General features: G+C 37.2%; 2 protein-coding genes across 2 annotated transcripts in view; both read right to left on the reverse strand.

The window, feature by feature from the left end:
• The window catches only part of STYX (serine/threonine/tyrosine interacting protein), a 31818-nt gene extending 30819 nt beyond the window's left edge, over window positions 1–999 (reverse strand). The window contains exon 1 of the mRNA XM_082835833.1: window positions 688–999. Coding sequence (XP_082691959.1) covers window positions 688–744 — 57 coding nt within the window. The 5' untranslated portion in view covers window positions 745–999. The remainder of the gene's footprint in view (window positions 1–687) is intronic.
• Window positions 1000–2743: 1744 nt separating this feature from the next.
• On the reverse strand, window positions 2744–21417 carry PSMC6 (proteasome 26S subunit, ATPase 6). Its single transcript, XM_082832678.1, has 14 exons — window positions 21289–21417; window positions 20195–20274; window positions 20065–20104; window positions 19766–19818; window positions 17001–17068; window positions 16281–16395; window positions 14400–14487; window positions 12662–12723; window positions 12454–12577; window positions 12025–12086; window positions 10347–10467; window positions 10123–10203; window positions 6306–6377; window positions 2744–3468 (listed from the first exon to the last, which is right to left on the reverse strand). Exons 1-14 carry the CDS (start codon window positions 21413–21415, stop codon window positions 3350–3352), a joined length of 1212 nt encoding a protein of 403 aa, XP_082688804.1. The 5' UTR covers window positions 21416–21417; the 3' UTR covers window positions 2744–3349.
• Window positions 21418–23234: the final 1817 nt, after the last annotated feature.

Consider the following 23234-nt stretch of genomic DNA (forward strand, 5'->3'; position numbering starts at 1 on the left):
TAGGGAAGGAAGAAGTAAGGTGGGGTAAAAAGAACCCCAAATTAGAAATCAGGAGAACAAGTTATAAAGAATTTTATTCCCCATATTAACTTCTCTCCAAAGGGCAAAGTTTTGGATTGAAGTTTTCAGATTCGAACGAGCTAGCTTTGTGACATTTACTCTGCTGGTCACGGCTTGCCTCAAAAACACCAAAAACCAAAACAAACCAAAACAAACCAACTACTTCGGGGAAACTTTTTGAAGGCACACTTAGCAAGCTCAGGGCCCACGTCTATTCCACACGTGGGGCCGTGTGTCCCACAAGTGAATCGACGACACCAAAGATTACCCCTCAAAAGATTAAAAACATTACCCTCGCATTGTTTTGGCAATAAAAGGGGAACCTTACTCCAAGTAAGGCCTCGACGCCAAACCTGGGGGAAAGGGCTGTTTTTGCTCATCTCATTGAATTCAGTTGACCAGACCCGGCTCCGGCGCCGGAGACTCAGGAGGAGAAGAGGAACTCAGTGACCGGGGTCTGGGCTGACAGCCCCGGAGTGCGAGGCTCCGCCCCTGGGTCCCGGGACGCCCTCAAGAGGCAACAGGACTCCGGGGAGCCGGAGGCTTCGACGGTTGGGGCCTGGGGTCGCCCCTCGGCTGAGGAGCCACAGGGGGAGGCCTTTGCGTGGCAGTCACTGACAGACTCACCTCGGCGTCTTCTTTGCACTGTGGGAGCGAAGGGAACTCCAGCTTCACGTCCTCCATGGTCCCGGCCCGCGGGCTTGTGGGTGGGGTGGGGTGGGAGTGGGAGTTGCCCGCCGGCCCGACACTCGGGCTGGCAGTGGCGGTGAAAGGGAGGGAGGGTAGACCGGAGGACTGACGGGGAGGCAGCGGGCTTACAACTAACACACGCAGACTAAAGGGTCCCAGCGACTCCGGCGGCGGCGGTGGCGGCGACGACAGCCGGGAAAAGGAGGGCTGGGCGGCTCGTGCCCGGCCGCCATGCTGCTGCCGCCTCCCTCCCCCGCCGAGTCTCCGCGCCCCTAAGGCCGCCCAGGCTCCCGCACCAACACGAGCCCTACAACCATCTCCCCTCTTTCCACCCCGCCCTCCCCGCGCCGCCCCAGCCAATCCCAGCCCACGCTCGCCTTCGGCCCGCCCCCCGCGGCCGCCAGGTGTCAGAGCGCCGCCGCCCCACCCCTTCGCGAGAGCGCAGACGCGGGGGGGCGGGGCCCTGGAGGCGCAGCGGCGGGAGCTCACCGGGTGTGGAGGAGGTGAGACTGCGGTAGGAGGGAAAGCACGAAGGACGGTCCTGGGAAAAGGAGCGGGATAATACGACTCAGCTCTGCCCTTTCCGGATTGGACGCAAATCCCTTCTTTGGTGTAAGAACAGGGAAGACATCCTAGCCACCATAAACTGGCAAACGAAAGGAAACTATAGTTTTCTCCCCTCTCAGAATCCTGCGGAATCTGGTGAGGTTATAACCCAGAGTAATGAATTCACCTGAAAATTACGTTATGCCACAGAATGAAACACCATCACTTTTAAGCAAATCGAAACGGTGTACTTTTAAGAATACTTGGGAATATAACAACTAGAAAATATCAAGAAAAAATGGCAAACAGAAAAAATCCTAATACAAACAATTGATAGCCCACTAATTTGTACATAATACTGAAGGTGTCTTCCTTTAATTCTAAGCTTATTAACACTTCAACGTATTATTAAACTATATGGCTTTCAATATCTTTAAAAGGAGTTTGCATCAGTTAATACTATATTGTTAATAAAGTTCAGGTATATAATACTTTCTCTGGGTTTAGGGAGATAATGTTATCTTTTTTGTTTTTAAACAGATGAGGAAAATCAAGCTTAGAAGTGGAAGAACCCACACATAAACTTTCAAGATTTGTACACCAACCTGATTCTTTAAAAAAAACACTACCACCACCACCAAAGTAAAAAAGTGAGATAGTCTTTCATTAACTGAATTGCAGATTACAAGTAAAAAGGACCACATGGATATCTGACCTTTTTAAAGTAAAAAGGACCACATGGATATCTGACCTAGACCTGACATACTATTACTTTTTATAGTCATGTTTATGAAATACACTACTAAACATATAAATAGAACTGTTCAATAATTTGAGTATTAGATGGCTAGTTTGAGGGCTCCATTTTCTCTACCTCTATGTAAACAGTTCTCTCCCTTTTAGTTACAAAAAGGCACACATTACTCTGCTAGCAAGTTTTTAATTTGAAGAATGATTGTATTATTACCTGCGTCATATATCATTCATTCTTCAGTGTTTATGAAACTGAAGTTTCTTTTGTTTAACAGCACCTTTAATAATAACATAATCTTAATTGATGCCCAATGATGATTTCCTATTGTAATTTGTTAAAGCTTTAATTACCACATGAGAAAGAATCGTGTATAGGTAACGGAACTTTTGTTCTGAACATTTCTGACATCAACATCCCCTACATCAGATCCTTGGCCTGGTATCCATAGATACCTAGTGTCCATGGGTGAGCTTGGGAAATAATAAATCTCCTAAGTTTTAATATATGCAAAATTGTGTGTATGTATGTGTGAATCTTTCTGAGAAGAGTGCACAAACCTCCTCAAAAGGGAACTATCATTTCACATAAATCAAGAAAACCAAGTCACATTTAAATAGCAAATGTTACTTTTAATCATAATCTAAAAAATGGTTATGGATGTGCATGTACTATTTCAATTAACTATCACACGGATTAATCATAGTAGGTGGAGAATAAAGGCTTTCTTGAAGGAGGAATATATACAGACACACATCTATGTTACATATAACAAGATGCTCTCATGAACACTGAGTATAGGTACTGTTTTAAAATAAAATTCAAAAGTCTACGATCTAAACCCAACTTCATCTTGGTTATTAAATAGTTTAGACCATAGTAAATGTAGTCTCATAAAAGACAAGAATATATGTAGGAGAACTGAATCAAACAGATTTTATTAAACTTTTTAGGATGAGGAAAACAAATGATATAAAATAAGTCATAAGAAATACTATCTGGTACTACCGTCTCAAACCATTTTCAAGGTTTTACAAAATACACAGCAAATACAAAAAGCTTCAACATACTCTTCTTTTATAACTTCTGCTGCAATAAATGCAACATTAACAAACATACAAATTTCTTCCATACTTCTTAAAAGTAGAATTACTGAATTACTAATCTTTACAATGTTATTCATATACATTTTTATTCATACTCTTTTAATGAGATCATTTTTGCCAATACATAATTTTCCTTAACTTTATTTTTACATTAAGCCAATATCTGTCATGCAGCCATCAAAAATCTTACAGTAAATTACACAGGTTTGTAGTCCAATTTAGACTCTAGCTTCTTAGAATCAGCCACTTTTCTGACTGCTTTCATGAAGTCTTCCTGTACTACAAAATCATGATCAGCACGAATTGCAAACATACCTGTGGAGAATAAAACAACATGACTGCTATATTTAATATGTGAATTATTTATTATAAGAAAACTAAGGGAGAGGGTAGGTGAAATGGGTAAAGGTGGTCAAAAGGTACAAACTCCCACTTAAAAAAATAAATAAGTCCTGGGGATGTAATGTACAGCATGGTGACTATACTTATTAATACTGCACTGTGTATTTGAAAGATGCTGAGTAGATCACAAGAAAAAAATACTTTTCTATGTGTGATGATGGAATGTTAACTAGACTCATTATGGTGATCATTTCATAATATATACAAATACTGAATCATTATGTTGTATACATGAAACTAATATGTCAATTATATCTCAAAAAACTTTAAAGAAAACTAAATAATGTAATATTATTCTATGGAATAAGTGTGAAGGAGCTTAGATGTATTACTTCTCAGCCAACAGTTCTAATTTCCTAAAAACCACTATTATTGTTCAATTAATTTCCGTAACTACAGTGAGCACTATTTTCCAAACCAAAAGCTAGAAAACAGTGAGACAATTATCTGTATACTTAAATTCCACCTCACACAGTCCCTGTATCCAATGTCATTTTGAAAAAAACAAAACAAAACCCAACTATCAATAACACATACACATTTTAGGCAGAAGTTTCCTAACTCTACAGGCAGCAATCCCCTGGAAGCAGGGGGCACATGTATGGTTTGGGAAAACACAAAACACCTCAGTAATTTTCATAGCTCTTCCTTGTTAATAATCAAAAGCATAGAGAATAGGAATTAAAGAAAGTCAACAAAAATCAGTGTCATTATTCATGTGAGAAAATTTACCTTTTTTATGTACAAATTGGTATTTTATAAGACTTTCATATTCAAATATCACCATTCAGTTTTTGCTTTCAAGGTTTTGACAAGTTACTTGTCAAATACTACTTGGCAAGGAGGTAAAAGGTTTGTGGGTTTTTTTTAAACATTAGTTGTGTCATAGATATGGGTCCCAGATTTTGAGACAATCTTAATTGCATAAGCTAAAGCTGGTAAGTTATCACTATCTACTAATTAAGTGAATCCTACTACTATTTTCATTGAGGATCTGCTTATACTGAATTTTCACTAACATAAAATGAGTGGGTTGCAATAGAAAATTGCAAGGGTTACTTCCTGTCTTCCCTTTCCTTTCAAGATTTCTACATAAGGAATATTGGCAATAGTCATTCTATGCTGTCCTCAGAAATCAGGTGAATGGAAATGACTGTTTTTTTTAATAGTGAAGTTTTAAAACCTGTTTAGAAGGCTGTAACTAAATTAGGCAAGTTATTTTTCCAAACCTTGTGCATATTACTGTTTCCAAATCATTATTTAGTGAATGAGTGAATGTGAGATACATTCTAATCCAAAAAGGATGACAATCTCAGGATTTGAATGGAAAAAGACAACTATAATTGAATCAAGTATATTTTAACTCACAGAAAGATATGTTAACAAAAAAGGCTTGAAGACTAATAAAAAGAAAACTCAAGAATTTCAGTATGTCTCTAGATGAGAAGTTTAAAAAGCTTAAATTTTAATCCACACAGAAGTTATAGTTCTTTATTGGAAATAGCTAAAAATAAACTTTTAAAAAATATGTGGAAAAAGAGAGAATATAATTTAATGGTATCAGCCTTTAAGATTTAGATACTGCTTTTGTTTGGATTCCATCTTCACCAAAGCAAGCTTCTAATAATAATTTGGTCTAGTGTAGATTTTGAAAGGAGAATGTCATAAGTTACCCCTAGTAGTTCAGGCTACTGACTGCTTACCTTTTAATATTTTTGTTTACTAGTAAGTCTTTGTGAGCATGATTTATGTGATTTGTACTGAGAGTTTCTGGACCTGCAGATCTTTGATCCAGATACTGAGTCACAGTATACCCATGAAGATACTCCTATGGAGAAGCCATGTCTGAGCAGCCTCTTTAAACACTGTCTGTTGAATTTACAAGAAATGTTAAAATAAGGCTAATGGTGATATGAAAACAAGAAGAAATCACATATTGTAATACTTAAAAAGTGTTCATATGCAACCTATGAAAGTCAGTGACTATAAAATCTACTGTAGACATTTTTTTAATTTTAAGATTCTGTGTGGAGGACAAAAACTAAATGACCGTATGTATGATTTTAAAGCCACTTGGTACCAGAAATAAAAATAAAATCACACAATCCACAGAAAAAATTATACTAAAAAACTACTACATTTCCACAAGTTGAATGAACACAAAATTCATAAATCAATCTTTCAAAGGTTAACTACTGACAGGCTAGTATCAGAAGGCATGTCATCCATTTTGTAGCAGATACCCCCAGTGCTGGCCCAGTCGGATTTCAGCCACAGGTGTGGCAGATAGCTCTGTACAGTCTCAGACTTACTCCAGGGGGACAGCATGCTATCACTATGCATGTCTTTCCACATTCTACCCTAAGGCATCCATAAGTGCAAAGAAGTTAACACCCCCAAGGGCAAATCTCATCCCACGGAGGAATGGAGGATGACAGCTGGTAAATGTCTAGTCTCCCATATTTCAGCCAGATAATCCTGGAAAGAATTCTGTATGTTTCTCTGAGGTCTCATCAGAATCAAACCCCTCTTGCTTACAACAGTTATTTCAGTGATGCACCCTTATAACAGCCTTCCCTCTTCCCATTTCACTTGCCCTATTCTCTACTTCTTGGAATCAATTTCCCAGAAAATAACAAGCACTCAAATCCTTGCAAAGCTCAGGCTCTGCTTTTGGACAAACCCAAACACATTTTTAGCAAATTAAACAAATCAAAATCAATAGTAAAAATTGTACTTTAAACCCTTACCTGCTTCAGTACAAACATTTCTCAGGTCTGCTCCATTAAAGCCGTCTGAAAGCTTCACAATTGCTTCATAATCTGTTTAGGAAAAATACTGGAAATCAGTTAAAAAAATAATAATAGGAGACCTTTTTTGGATTTATTCCCATATAGAAAATTTAACTTAAGAGCCTGCTTCGAATTTAGTCAGCTAGGCATCAACTCTGTTAACATTCCACAACATTAACAACAAAAATCAATACTTCTGTTAAGTAAACCAGCACCAAGCAGAAATAAACATACTTCTAAAACTCTAAAACCAAGAAATATCAAGATCTGAAAGCATCTTAACCTGTTTCTACACAGAGAAACTGTTAAGTGCATGTGAACTTTAGATATGTCAAGCTATGGCTTTTATTAAAACTGTAACCAAGTATCTAATTTGAATAAATCTAGAATATTCAAAATCAACTGTAACCACAATGGAATTTAATCACATAAGGCAAATATAAAATATACCAAAAATAGTCTTCAGACATCATTTTATCATACAGAATTTTTAAATGCTAGAGTAAACACTGACTAGCTTTTCTGGTTTCTGTGAAAGCTCCAAGTGTTGAGGTATCAAATCTATGATAACAGTAATAGTTAAGTGACCTTTCTATCCACGTGACAGACGAAATGAAGAGCTGCTGCTGGTTTAAGGTAGCAGTTACGGACTTGATGTAGAATAGCGAGAAGAGACACATAAGCTACTACAATGTGAAAAACTGTGATACGACACCCTTGTCAGGCAATCTGGAGTATGTCAATCTCTATTTGAAATCACACAGATAATTCATTAATTAGTCTTCATTCAGGTTCAAGTTCATGTAAGCTTCTGGAGAGCAGAAATTCCTAAGGTTAGCACAGCATCTGGCACCTAGCAAGAGCTCAGTATTGGAAGAAGGTGGTAAATTCAGCTCAGTCTTTCCAACTCAAAACTTTCACATGAGTAATGAGAAAGGCAATGGTCAACTATCTGTAATTATTTTGGACCACTAACTTGTAAAAAGTTTTTAAAGTTGCTTGGCAATTATACTAGATGCCTCTAGTCCAGGGGTCAGCAAACTTTCTGTAATGGGCAAGACAGTAAATACTTCAGACTTTGTAGATCATATGGTCTCTGTCAAAACTACTCATTTCTGCCACTGTAGTGGGAAAGTAGTCATAGACAACATGTAAATGAATGGGAGTGGTTGTGCTACAACAAAACTTTATTTACAAAAACAGAAGGCATACAGAATTTAGCCCACAATAGAATACATGGCTTGCTGGCCTTTACACTAGTCCAGTCTCTCACTTCTATAGATAACTATTTTGTAATTTTTCCTGTCCTCAAATCTCTAACAGTACTTTCCCATTTTCACTCTTAACTTGCTTTCTATTTCACTGAGAGAAAAAACGCATTCAGAAGAAAAATCCTCTAAGTACCTGCCATATTTAAGAACCTGTTATCATCAGCATCTAATATATGCTGCCTTTCCTCCTATTCTCCTGAGAAGTCTATGCTCATAGACAAAGCCAACCTCTCTTCAAAAAAAAGCACATTATCAACTTGTGTCTCTCTCCTAGATCATTCCCATCAGCATAAAAAAAAAGTGTTGTAAGTACATGCATCTTAAAGAAAACCCCAAGTCCTCATCTCCATTTCTGCTGCAGCTCCATTTCTTCTCTTCTCCCCTTCGCTAGAGAACTCCTTGAAAGAGGTGGCTAAACTCAATGCCTCTTGTCCCCATCTCTCTGATATCCATTTGAACAAGGCTCTCACTCCTACCACTCCAAAGAAATTTCTTTTGATAAGGTCACCAATGATCTTCACAGTAAATCCAATCTCAGAACTCTTCTTATCAGACCCATTGTCAGCATTTGACAGGAAATTAGTCCCTCCCTATAGTATTTCTTCATTTATTCTCCAGGACACCATCAGGTCCTGGTTAACTCCTATCTCTGTGAGTAACCTTCCTCAGTCTCCTTTGATGGTTCTTCCTCTCAACTTTTTTTATTTCCTCTCAACTTCTTAATGCTGGAATTAGCTCAGTTTTGAATCCCTTCTCTATCAACATTCTCTTCCTTGGAACCATTTTTATGCTGATATTAGCCACATTTATAACTCTAGCACAGGCCACCCCAACGAACTATTGATGCACACAGAATTACTAATCAACATCTTTACTTGGCTATCTAATTGGCATCTCAAATTAAATATTGCCAGAATCAAATTCCTCATTCTCCCTTTAAAACCGAATCTTTCCAGTCTTCCCTCGCTTTAATTGATGGCAATTCCATTTGTTCAGTTGCATGAGTAAAAAACCTAAGTCTTCCCTGGTTCTTCTCTTTAGCTCACACCCTACATCTGATTCATTAGCAAGCCCTGTCACCTCTATTTTCAAAATATGTCCAGAATCTCATTATTTTAAAAGATTTTGCTACCACCTTGGACCAAGCCACCATCATCTTTTGCCTGCATTACTGAAATAACCTCCTAATGGATCCTCTTGTCTCTATCCTTGTCCCTCTAGCTGCAGCCAGATGATCTATTTAACATAAGTGAATTCTGAAATATTTACAGATGAAATGATAATGACTGGAATTTGCTTTTTTTTTTTTTTTTTTGTGGTACGCGGGCCTCTCACTGCTGTGGCCCCTCCCATTGCGGAGCACAGGCTCCAGACGCACAGGCTCAGCGGCCATTGCTCACAGGCCCAGCTGCTCCGCGGCATGTGGGATCCTCCCAGACCGGGGCACGAACCCGTGTCCCCTGCATTGGCAGGCGAACTCCCAACCACTGCGCCACCAGGGAAGCCCTGGAATTTGCTTTTTAAAAACCCAGAAGGAAGGTAAGAGGTGGGAGAGATTACAGATGAAACAAGATTGGCCAAGGGTTAATTACTGAAGCTGGGGGATGAATTCCTGATAAGATTATGCTCATCTCTACTTTTATGTATTTCTAATTTTCTGTAATACAAAGTTAAAAACAATAAAAAGTAAGGTCATATCATTCCTCTGCTCACAATCCTCCAATGGAATCCATTTCACTAAAAACAAAAGCCAAAGTTCCTACACAACGGCCTCAGTAAGGCTCTATACAATCTGATCCCCATTACTTCTATGATTTATTTCACTTGCTACCGTCCCAATAACTATGCCACAGACACCCTGACCTCTATACTGCTCCTGGAATGTTCCATGCACGCACCTACTTCAAGGCCTTCTTACTTGCTGTTCCCTCCGCAAATTTCCCCCAAATATCCATACTTAGCTCCTTCACCTTTTAGGTCACTGCTTAAAAATCACCTTGGTAAGGCGTTCCCTGTGTCTCCTCCTCCCCACCTCTATTCAAAATGTATACATTCGGGCTTCCCTGGTGGCACAGTCGAAAATCTGCACATAACTCATAGCGGCCCTCCATGTTCATGGTTCTGCATCTGTGGATTCAACCAACCCCAACCAGGTAGTACTATAGCATTTACTAGTTAAAAAAAAAATCCACGTATAAGTAGACCCACACAGTTCAAACCCATTTTGCTCAAGGGTCAAGTGTATTTTACTTTCTTCACCTGCCTTTCCTGACAAAAATGTAAGTTATATAAAGGCAGGAATTTATCTGTTTTGTTCATTGCTATATCCTCAGCACTTAGAACAATTCTTAGCATACAGCACATGCTCAATAACTATTAGCTAAATTCAAGACCACCAAGTTTCCTGAATTTAAAACTAGATTTGGTAGACTATCAGTGATATCCAATAGCATTTTACTTCATTTACCAAATGTAAATATATATAAAATAGGTTATTTACTTACCTATTTCACCATGCTTTGTAATGGGACCTGCATGGATTTTCAATATATCTAACCTTGCTTGTTCGTTTGGTAAATCAATATCTGAAAATAAGAAAATTACAAGAAATTCTTTTGCAGTCAGGTTTTTTGTTTTTTAAATAAAGTAGGGGGTGAGGAGGAGGTATGGGAAGAGAAATGGACATAGACAAAGGGAAATGGACAGCAGGCACAAAAGCTTAACTTACGTATTTTTCTATCTAATCTGCCTGGACGAAGCAAAGCAGGATCCAGTGTATCTGGTCTGTTTGTAGCCATGATCATTTTAACTCTATGTAGAGTATCAAATCCATCCATCTGATTCAGTAGCTAAGAATATATTTGTGAATATAAATCAAAGGCACATTTTATAAAGCATCCCAACCATTAAAAAAACACATAGCACACACCTTTTATAAAATGACTAAGACCATGAAATGTATTGCTTACAGATACATATGTGATGTGCAGAATGATCGTTTGATGGAATCATATTTTTTTCTCTCTTACATAAAGGGATATATATTCCATCCTAAAAGTTCCAAGATAGATTATTTAATGGGTTTTTTTGGGCCGTGCCTTGCAGTATGCAGGATCTTAGTTCCACGACCAGGGATCGAACCCGTGTCCCCTGCCGGGGAAGAACAGAGTCTTAACCAATCGACTGCCAGGGAAGTCTCCAAGATAGATTATTCAACTATGTACCTTTGTATAGCTATCAGATAGTTTTAATAAATCTGAAGGCATCCATCCAGTCACGAATTATGAAACTAAGTTATGTGGATCTGATTTCCAATGTTCGAATTTTTTTGTTACAATTACTTTTAAAATAATGTTTCAAGAGCTTATGGCATGCCAGACATAAAATTTACATCAGGATAACTGGAAACAATGATTTTCTACAAACTTGATAATAAATCCATTAAATATCTTTTCAAATAATTCTACTTACACAGAAATACTCAGATACCTAACACATTTCCTTCAATTCCTAAAGTTTTCTTGAATAAATGTTGAAAAATCTAACTGCATTCAACAAACACTTTAAAACAAAGCTAGCCTGACAATATGTCTATTTCTTCATGCCAATATGTCTAACATACCCTAAGTGTTAGCTAACAACATATCAGCTACATGAATAAAACTAGTATCTGCGTTTTAAAAAAAATACCTCAATTTAAGGCTTCTAATAGACTCTACAACTAATTTTAAAATACTGTCTTTTCTGAGCAGACAATTTATAAAAAGCAATTTTCAAACACCCCTACTGAGACAGTAGTTGACAATGCATTACCTATGCTACCTATCTATTCATAGGAGTTGGAAAATGTGTTTGGAATCTTGCCAGCACTTTCACAGAATGTGGAGTGGGAAAAGACGTTAATATACATTTCAATATCCCATCATCTATCTTCAATAATCAAAACTATTTTAGTTTCCTTTCACTCTCAGCAATAAAGAGAGGAAAGTATTAGTAATTTTTAGAGCAGCCTCATACATAGTTACAATTCATTTACTGCCACTAGTTTAAATATATTTGTCACTCATAAAATATCTGAATAAAACTAACACAAAATCACATTCACAATGTAAGTACAATATATAATTTTTTAAATGGCCAGTCTGCTCAAAAAATGTAGAACGGTACAGCTGTAACTCACATGAAATTTTGTAGATATCCCTATTATTTTCTAGTACTCATTTTCTTACTAGAGATTGTGGTAAAGAAAACTGTTCATTCCTGTCAATACTGTACTTTCAAATTTCATACTTAAGTGCATTCTTCATTTAAACCATTATCCATATTTTGACCTTCAAATATCCAATGTTCACTTCTTCACTTTATAAACATTGATTTCTTTACAAACAGGCTTTACCAAATATTACCTCCATTAAAGTTCTCTGAATCTCTCTATCAGCTGAAGTACCCTCAGAAAACCGACGACCACCTAAAATAATGATGTGGAAACTCATATGCATTACTCCTTTCCTCTTTAAGCATCATTTAAGAAAATATGAAAATGATAGTGTCTGGGGTTTAAAACATTAAGATGAAAATAAATTAACAAGAATTACACTGACAAAATTAGAATTGATTTTGGTATGTTTATCATTTTCTCAATGTTAAAGGTTATTTATTGAGAGTGGTTAAACTTTCTTAAGAATTTTTTTAAAGTAACATTCAATTCATTTTGCTACTTCACACAAATTGCAGTTAGAGGTGAAAAGAGAGGGAAAAAGTTCTTTTAGATTAAAAAAATATTCCTAACAGTTCAAGTAAAGTTTAAAATAAATTTTAAGAAGTGTTATTCTTACCAATAGCATCTATTTCATCCATAAAAATGATGCATGGCTGATGGTCCCTGGCATAATTAAACATTTCTCGGATCAAACGAGCACTTTCACCAATGTACTTGTCTACAATAGAACTAGATACAACCTGATTAAAGGAAAAACATGGTAAACATAGGAAAATTCAAATAAAATTTATTTTCAATAGCTACAAAAAGAATATTCCCTTTACCTTTAAGAAATTGCAATCCAACTGGCTAGCAACAGCTCGTGCCAAGAGTGTTTTTCCTGTACCTAGGAATGATAAATGAAGTCCTAATTAAATGGAAAGTAAAAGAAATTTTCAAAAGCCTTTAAGAATGTAATCCTTTGAATAGTAAATTTTGCAAAATGGAAGCTAAGTCTTAAATAAAAGCATTTAAAATCATTTAAAATCCCAAAGCACTTCCACTCTCAATATTAAAATTTAAAATTTTATTCAAAATATCCCTTCTAATTTTATTTTAAGCAAACTGAATACATAACTTTAGAAATATATCAAAGCCAACTTACAAAGAGACTGTGATGGAAACTTGTACATTCAAATACATTGGGCTATACTGAACACTGAGTGGACCTTTGCCTACGTATGATATTGTAATATCAAGTATTTGTTATTTGGAAACTACTGATTCAGTGGGTTATGAAAATCTTCCAAATACTGGCATTTTCCATTATATAATATTAAAAAGTCACATTTGTTAATACCATCTCCGATCTCATCCTGTCTTATATTAACAAACACATTGGAAAGTCGTCAAGCTCATAGTACCAGAGGTAAAGTTTTCAAAAACTCAATTTTCGTTTGAAAGCTCAAATTTTATCACTGGCTACAGATGGTGTCAGTTGTTTGCTTTAACATGATTGGCTAACTTCATTCATTTTTTAAAAAAAATGTGTGCAGGGACTTCCCTGGTGGCACAGTGCTTAAGAATCCACCTGCCAATGCAGGGAACATGGGTTTGATCCCTGGTCCAGGAAGATCCCACATGCCATGGAGCAACTAAACCGTGCAACACAACTACTGAGCCTGGGCTCTAGAGCCCCTGCTCTGCAACAAGAGAAGCCACCGCAATGAGAAGCCCGCACACAGCAACGAAGTGTAGCCCCTGCTCGCCGCAACTAGAGAACGCCCGCGCACAGCAATGAAGATCCAACACAGCCAAAAATAAATAATAAATTAAAAAAAAAAATGTGTGCAAGGTAACCAATAACCAGTCTGATAACTGACTGTAAATTATCCTTTCAAGTAAAAATGGCATTCCGTGAAAAGCAGCTAATACAGCAGGCAACTCAAATAATCACACAAATGCTTTTCCTGGAGATATCTTATTCAGTATGCAACGGAAGTACTTTATATGTATTTTCCATTTCATCACAGAATACAACACATTATTCAAGGATCAAATCAAGGATATAATGCTTTAGCAAGGACATTTTAAAGTGAAACTGACATCTTTTTTTAAAAATACTGCAAATGTGAGTGGCCCCGAACACAATGACTACTATACCATTTTGTGCCACTGACTTAATTGATTCATACTATGGCATGAGTAGCTTTACCCTCATTGCTTTGCACCATCAGCACAGATGTTAGTTGCTTTTTTCTTTTTCACTGTGTTGACATCTTAGTATTACAACAGTAATTCTGACCTTGCAGAATCCCTGAAAGTGTCTCTGGGACACCCAGAGGTCTGTGAACCACACAAGACCATTGCTTAGAATCACATGGCATGTTTAGATATATATACCCTATGAAGCACAAGAGGACTAAGCAAGACTAAGACAACAGTAGACACACATCCCCAATTCCTTCCTTACTCTGAACAGAATGGAGGCTGGAATTGTCACATTAATTATCTCCATCTCATTTTTTTACTCCTTCATTCATTCATTCGCTCATAGTGGGGCAGACATGATTTAATACCAACCTGGTGGTCCATATAACAAACAGCCTTTTGGAGGTATTATTCCTACACGTTGGAATAATTCTGGGTTTGTAAGAGGTAATTCTATTACCTAGAAAAGAAGTTGCATGTTTCTTAAAACGTTAGTAAAGATTTTGATGTACTTTCAAATATTTTAAGTAAACTATCAGCAGATTTATGTACATACATCATAATTCGTAATAGATCTAGAATTCAGTGCTATGTAAAACCATTTATATTAGAGGTTTTTCTTCAGATAGATGTAAGATATCTCTTAAATCTAAAAATCTTAAAATATTTTTTAAATTAATTAATTAAAAAGCATGTGGTAATTTGAACTATTTATTATTTAATACACTTGCTAAAATAACCACACACTTGATTAGAGTGATGTTTGCACGGGCATATAATCTGTCAAACACATTTGAACTGTACACTTAAAAAACGTGAATTTTACTGAAGGTAAATTATGCCTCAACGAAACAATTAACACTACAAAAAATCAGTTAAGCAAAAAAACAAAAAGATTACACTGGTGTGCATCTGAATACAACAAAAAATAATTATAAAATGGGGAACTTTGGTAAGATATAACTGCCACTAAGAGAAATGGTACATAAAATTTTCTTATGTTGGCATTTTGTCATAGTAGTCTTAAAAAAAAACATAAATTCTGCTCTCAATATTAAGACTGATTCAAAGAAAGAAAAGTGGAGAACAGCAAAAGTGAGGATTTGACTGCCCAGTTTACTTGAGAGATAAACCTCTACTGAATAACTCTGTCCATAAGGTATGATTAAGACACGCCAAAATTGTGAGAAATTAATATTCGCAATTGTCTGATGTATACTGCATGTCATTGGTGTGTGTGCGTGTGTCTGTGTGTGTGAGAGGGATTCATTCTGCTCCTATGGCTGATGCAGCAAATCACTGTAAAATATTTCACTGTTTCATGAAGCACTTGTTCTTCCTCTTTTCATTAACTATAATGTGAAAAGAATAGGCTTTTATTTATGCTTAGGCCAATGCTTCCACAAGTATGGTTGAAAAACAAAAACAACTTGGTTTCATAATCACCTGGAATGCTTGTTTAAATGCTAATTCCTGTGCCCCACCCCCAAGCCACTGCATCAAAACCACGCAGAGGGCCTAGGAATCTGTATCTTTAGTAAGAGTTCCAGAAAATTTAAAGTGCTGAAGTTTGAAAACTACTGGTTTAGGGCTTAAATCAGATAATGTAAGCCATTCTAATTAATCAAATTCATTCCTGAGTATTTCCATCCTAAATTAAGAGGAAATCAATACAACAATGTAATTTGCTTAAAAGAGAATTGTTAAGAAGCTATCTGTGTTGTAAAGCAAGGCAACCCTGATTTGATTCTTCATGTAAGAACTTAAAGTTTAAGCCACGCTAAAGCCAGTATTTTTCTTAAATGACAGCAAACAGCTTTATCAAAATAAAATATTTAAGGCACAGATAACTTACTCTATTTAAGGGCAATAGGAAATCAATGAGGTTATGGGAAAAACTACATTACACACACTATCCAAATGTGCTCTGACCCAACTAAACTACTAAGATAAACAAAATACCAGATGGTATGGGCAGTGGATTACATCCATTATTCTTAGCTTTTTTTCCTTCTTGGTCATAAAAAGAGCAGGATTTTTCAAACACCAAATTATCTCCAAATTTAACAAAAACCCATAATTTTCATAGCTAGAGATTCAGTGCTTTTTTTCTCTTGGCAAAAATATTATATATATAATATTCAGTAAACACTATTTGGATAAAGTGATTTTACATCCTCTTTCTCCCTTCAGGCATTTTAAAACCCGTACTACTTCTTAGTAAGTTCAGAGAATAAAGCACACACTACCAACCTCTCGTAACTCCCGAATCTGTTCTGACAAACCTCCGATCTCAGAATAAGAAACATTCCCGGGGTCCTCATGCGACATGTTGTAAACCAGTGGGTCCACCTCTCTTGGCAAATACCTGTAATGATAAGGTGTGTATTTTTCTTTTAAAAGATGTATTTTCTCTCAGCCTACAAATAGAGTATAAATGACTTGCTTATGCAAGCACCTGTAGGTGATCTTGGAAAATCATGTTGGGACTTCCCTGGTGGCGCAGTGGTTAAGAATCCGCCTGCCAATGCAGGGGACACGGGTTCGAGCCCTGGTCCAGAAGATCCCACATGCCATGGAGCAGCTAAGCCCGTGCACCAAAACTACTGAGCCTGCGCTCTAGAGACTGCAAGCCACAACTACGGAGCCCGCGTGCCACAACTACTGAAGCCCATGTGCCTAGAGCCTGTGCTCCACAACAAGAGAAGCCACCACAATGAGAAGCTCGTGCACCGCAACAAAGAGTAGCCCCCGCTCGCTGCAACTAGAGAAAGCCCATGCATAGCAATGAAGACCCAATGCAGCCAAATAAATAAATTTATTATTTTTTTAAAAAAAACATGTTTAAATTAATTTGAAATTAGGAAAAGCTGAAAAGTGGCAAAACATTCAGTGATCTCAAGAAGCATATATTTTGGATAAAATCTTCCCTCCTGAAAATGAGACGTAAACTAAATAGTACAAGAAACCTACCTCATGATAGTTAGTGTAGTCATATCCAAAGCAACTCTTGTTCCTGGTTTCAGCTTACTTTTGTCAAGCTAATTGTGTAAAACAAAAGGTGTTACACAAACACTTGAAAAGGGGAATAACACTCTAACAAGAGCATAGTTAGAAGCCAAATAATCATTTTTATCCTTCCGAGAGAACACTAAGATTAGATTATAAACACCATGCCCAAGGGAAGGGTTTATAAAAAGTAGTAATTCAAAGTTATTTCCTTCTGCTCCTTCAAAGAGTGCCCTTTTGTGCAATCTCAGTGTGAAATGAGAAATCACTAATATATAAAGTCTGAGGTGGCAACAACCTTGTTTTTGAAGAAGGAACTGACTGCAATATTTTACTTTCAAAGGCTCACTATTTAATATAGTTTTGCTCATTATTTTGATTTAGGCACTGTAGTACAGTGACTTTGGCAATTGGTACCAAAGCATTTATACAGAAATCCCTTAATGAACATTTGGAGGGGAAGGACAGGAAAGCATCTTAAAGGTATGTCCATTAGATTTATTTTGAAAACTATAGTTTTGGGAAGTATGTGTTATGTGATCATAGGAGATAAGGGGGATATGCACTCTATTTCCCCTTAGAGATTTTTGATTAAAATTCTAAAGAACAAACAAAAAAACCCCAGCAACCTTCATTCATGCTTTTGCTACATGCCAGACACTATGGTAAATATATTACTGTACATATTAAGTTGAATCATACTAAACAATTTATTGGCATATTTAACTTATTTGGATAGAAGTGGAGAGAATCTATCCAAATAGATTCAAATCACACTCAGGCTGTTACTTGTCAAAAATAAAGTTATTTTTCGAAAAAACTATAATTTTTTAGTTTTTTCGAAAAGTGCAACAAAAAAAATAATAAACTGCTTGCCAATACAATTTCAGAATCATACAAATTACTGACCACTTTTCACAGGATTTTGCAAACAGCGCTCAGTTTCGGATTTAGTGCGAATTAAAATGAAGTGAAGATATGCTAAATACTAGGTTTAATATAATGGATTAAACTAAGAATAATTGTCAGGTACAGTAGTCCTGCCCTTATCCACATTTTCAGTTACCTGAAAATATTAAATGAAAAATTCCAGAAATAAACTAATCCTAAGTTTTAAATTTCATGCTGTTCTGAGTAGCGTGATGAAAGCTCTGTCCTTGGGACATGAATCATCCCTTTGTCCAGCGTATTAGTAGCCCTCTCGGTTATCAGATCCACTGTCCTGGTGACTGAAGTACTTGTGGTCAAATAATCCTTATTTTACTTAATAATGGCCCCAAAGCACAATGGTAGTGATGCTGGCCATTCAGATATGGCAAAGAGAAGCCACAGACCACTTCCTAATGAAACGGGGAAAGTTCTCGACTTAATAAGGAAATAAAAATCATATGCTGAGGTTGCTATAATCTAGAGTAAGAACAAATCTTCTATCCATGCACTTGTGAAGAAGAAAAAAGAAACCTGTGCTAGTTTTGCTGTCACGCCTCAAACTGCAAAAGTTATGGCGACAGGGCATGACAAGTGCTGAGTTAAGATGGAAAAGGCATTAAATTTGTACAAGATATTTTGAGAGAGACCACATTCACATGACTTTTGTAACAGCATATTTTTTTAATAATTGCTCTATTTTATTATTATTTTTGTTAATCTCTTTCTGTGCATAATTTTTAAATTAAACTTTATCATAGGTATGTATGTAGAGGAAAAAACATAGCATATATAAGGTTTGGTATATGCCCAGGTTTCAGGCATCCACTGGGGGTCTTGGAACATACACCCCACGGATAACAAGGGACCACTGTACTTGAAAATGAGCTTAAACAGAGATGAATATGAAGCTATTTCAACATTTACATCTATAGGGAATATATACTCTGGCTTTTCTAACATCTTCCAGTTTTCAAATACTCTCTTGCCCCTCATACAACCACAAAATATCTTAGAAATGCCAACTTTTGGCATCCAGAGGGCCCTGAAAGGGACATAAATATCCTCTGTCGGATTAGGCAACTGAAATTTTGATTTAGAAAATGTCATCCCACTTACATGCTAGGCAAAATCTTAAGACTGAATTTAGTCCCTAGGAAAAATTCAATTCTATAGCCATGTCATATCAATGTTTTAAAACCTGAACCTGACACAACAAATACTCAGTTTAGAAAGCTCTTCCAATGAGTTTATAAGAATTCGCTAAAGACGCTTTCTAAAGAATAGGGTAGTACATAAATTGGCTTCAGAGGCTACTAAATGATCCAAAGCCATTTGTTGGTGATTTTTGATGACTGCAAGATAAAATCTGGAGTTATTTCAATTTGCCGATTCTAATTTAAATGAACTCATACAAAATCAATTTAGCCTCTAGTAAAGACTATAAGTAATATTTTTGAATGTTTAAATATAAAATGTAATTTATAAGGTCTAATACTTTTAAGACCTCTTCAAAAAAAGACACTAAAATAAAATAATCTGAGATTCTTTCACTTCTAAAATTCTTTGATTTCTCAGTGTGTAGAGCTGACTGAGGCAATGCAATAGAGCAGAAAAGTAGAGACTACCGGGAGTCAAACCCATGGTCTGAGTTCAGGCTTTGCTAATAATTAGCTATATCTGAACAAGTCATCTTTGGGAGTTATGGGCATAATGCCTGACCTGCTTACCTTGAGAATTAAATACCTTACATGAAAGCGCTTTTGTCAATTATAAAGCACTATAGAAATGTAAAATGTTACCTGTCGACGACAACCCACAACATATCTTGGTCCATTTGTAGCTTTAACAATGACTAGAGGAAGAAAATGAAAAAACAAATTGAAAAATAGAAAGTAAAAAATAAATATATCCACATTGATGGCAGATTGAGTTTTATTTCTGTTCTCCAAAAGACAAGAATTGAAAGACAACTTAGTCTATGCAAGAATATCATCTACCTTCATGACAGGTCATTAAAATAATAAGCATTTCAAAAGTTGGTGGTGGGAGGGAGGGGAGTCTGCTCTTTTTTTCTTTACTAACAACCTAATACACTTACATTTTTCTTCAGTTAATTGCTTAAGTACTTCACCCACAATCTAAGAAAGAAAAAAAAAAGCATTACTTTTTGCCAAGAGCTAAAAAAACAAATCACCATCACCCTCTACACCCCAAACTCCATTACCTACCTGCCCAACACTTTGTAGGGCCTTCAGATCATTTTCAGACTTTTCATACTGCTTGGTAAGTTCTTTTAATTGTTCCCTTACTGAAAAATATAATTTGAACATTTTAAATTAAATAATCTTAGCGAGTTTAAGTCACTAAGTCTCACTTTATTTAAGTTTATTTAAGTCTATTCACTTTACGTGTATTTTATATCCACTATATCAAACCACAGAAAACATAATGCCATTTGTAGATGACATGTTTAAAAACGAAATGTTACAGAGAAAGCACCACGTTTTTATTTTCTTGATCAGGAATACTTACTTGTTTGAGCACATACTAGGTTACATTCATAACAGATATTGACATTGACACTTCCGGATTTGAGATTCCAAACCCGAATGATAAAAGAGTCAGACCCTTCCTCCCTTCACCTACCCACATGAACTGTTACTCTGGCTTTCTAACCTAAATAAAGCGCCACAGAATTATACAGTTAAGGTCTTCCTTCATTATTTAAACCATTCAGGTTTGTCAGTGACGGTGCACTAAGAAAAATTATAAGTGCTCTTTTGGTTCAGGAGTAAGGGAAAATTGTGTGCCTGACAGAGCACAATTCAAAACACGAGGAAAAAAGAAGAGGACTACGATTGACCGATGGACCCCTTCTCTCTTAAACTCCGCGTTCGGCTTTCCATGCCACTAACAAGCCAACTACCCGAGTCTCGTCTCTTGCTTGAGCTTCTTTGACTCAAGTCTCTTTCCGCCTCCGGGTCCCGGGACTCCACCAACACCGCACTCCTTGCACCTTAACCTGGAAACATCCCTGTGACCCACTTCTTCCCCAGTCCCCTCTGGTCATCTTCCAATTCCATCTCAGAACTGGGGATGTTCTCTCTGTCACCTGGACCAGACTGGTCCATTTTCACGACCGAAGAGGCGTGAAGAAGCTCGGCTTCCGAAGCTATAGGCGGGGATGACAAAGCGCCTTGTCTCCAGACTGAGGCCTTCTCTCCTCGGGGCTCGGTTGCCGAGCTCGGCCAAAGGCCTCCGCTTTGTCAGAGACAGGAGCGGGTCCGGGCACGAGATTATGTGGAAAGAAAGGTGCACTCACACTCCTTGAGACGGCCGTCGATCTCCTTGTGCTCCAGCAGCTTCTTGCGGTAGTCCTGAAGCGCCTTATCTCTAGGGTCCGCCATGATGAGAAGCCGCCGCTCATAGGGGATGCCGGGAATGGCCATGGCCGCCCGGGCGGGGGAAGGGGCGGGGCGAGACAGGAGAGCCTCCCTGGAGGGGCGGGTTTCGCGGAAGACACTGCCCCTTCCGGTTTGCACCGCCTCTGCCCTCCACTTCTCCAACGTCTGCGTCTCTATGCGCTAGGGTGCCGGCGTGCACCGAAGGAGGCCTCCAGATACACCATCCCCTGCAGGTCAGCCTGGGTAGAGCAAGGGCGCTGTCCCCTGAGAGGCCTTGGTGTTTTTAAGTCACTGCTGTTCTGGAACCACAACAGACTTTGTAATAAACCAAGATGAGAATGAAATAGGGAATATATACATATCTCTCTAAAGGGCTCTGATGGCTTATCGGTATAACACAGATAGCCTACTGGTATAACCCAATACTATCCAGGATCTCCAGGTACAGAAGGAGTAGGATATTTATTCATTTATTCACTCAGTGAGTGAGGTACTAAGGGTTAGATCTGGTGGGAAGATAAAAAAATATCTTTAAAGTGTAATAAATACTATACTATAATGAAAATAAAACATGGTGGTGTTATAGAGTAAGGTGAGGAGAACTAATTTAGCACAGATATCTGAGATAACGAGCCAGATGTGCAACAAACTGGGGAAAACCTTCCAAACAGAGGAAACAGCAAATGCAAAGATCTTAAGGTGAAAAGGGGGTTGGCTCATTTCTTGGAACAGAAAGAAGGCCAATGAGCCTGGAAGGGGGCGGGTTGTACAGATGAGGGGCACAAGATAAAGATGCCTTCTTTCTGTGCTTTTGGACAAATTAATCTCTCAAAATCTCTGTAGAATGAGCATAATATTTGTACCTATCTCATAGGGATGTCATGAGTATTAAACAACATAGTGTGCCTGTAAGCTATCAACACAACATCTGGCACATAGTAAGCATTCAGTAGTGTTATTTTAAATTGTTTATTTTAAGGGTAGTAATGACCTCAGTTTTTGCGGGACAGGTCCACATTGCTGTACCTCTTCCCAGCATTACTCCTAGGGAGAATTTATTGCTGTTCCAAAAGAATCAGTCACATTCCCCAGACTCCATTTGATCTCATCTTATCCAGTGGCCCAGGATGTTTGAGTTTAAATAGGTATATCTTATATATACATATAAATTGCAAATTTAAGTGAATTAAATTACAAACAAATTATTAGGAAATTAAAAGATGCCTTCAAATTTATTAGGAAAAAATCTTATGGATATTGTGTGAATATTCTATTCTGTTTTTCTAAATATAACTGGTAATTGCAGTTAGCCAATAAACAAGGAAGGTGGATTGAGCAGGGTTAGTCCCTTCTCCCAATCAGCTGCAACTATTCTGGTCAAACTGTACCAAAAGTATATCACCTCTGATGTCAAGAAGAGAGGATGGGGCAAAGAAAAAAAATATATATATATAACTCAGTTTGATTCCATTCAATAAATATTTATAAGCACATACTAGTGTGTTATTTCAACATAACACACCAATATTTTAAACTCCCTTTACTCTTATTCTTTTTCTCTCACCCATCTGGCAAAATCCCAACTTCGGTTGAACCTCCTGTCTGTCTTCAGTATGCCTGCAACAGAACAGCCCTGTTCCTTTTTATATGCACCTCTAAGACTGTATCCCTGTCCATCAGAAAATATAGCTTAATTTGTAATTATACATTCCTAAGTGTTCTTAAAGATGCAATTAAATGTGTATTTTCCCCCTAGTAGACTATAAGCTCCAGGAAAACAAGAACTATGACTATTTCTTGCTCATTACTGTATCCCCAGAAGATGGAGATATATATATATATATATATATATATATACTATTGA

Source organism: Leucopleurus acutus, assembly GCF_964270905.1.
Source record: "Leucopleurus acutus genome assembly, chromosome: 1".
Lineage (NCBI taxonomy): Eukaryota > Metazoa > Chordata > Mammalia > Artiodactyla > Delphinidae > Leucopleurus > Leucopleurus acutus.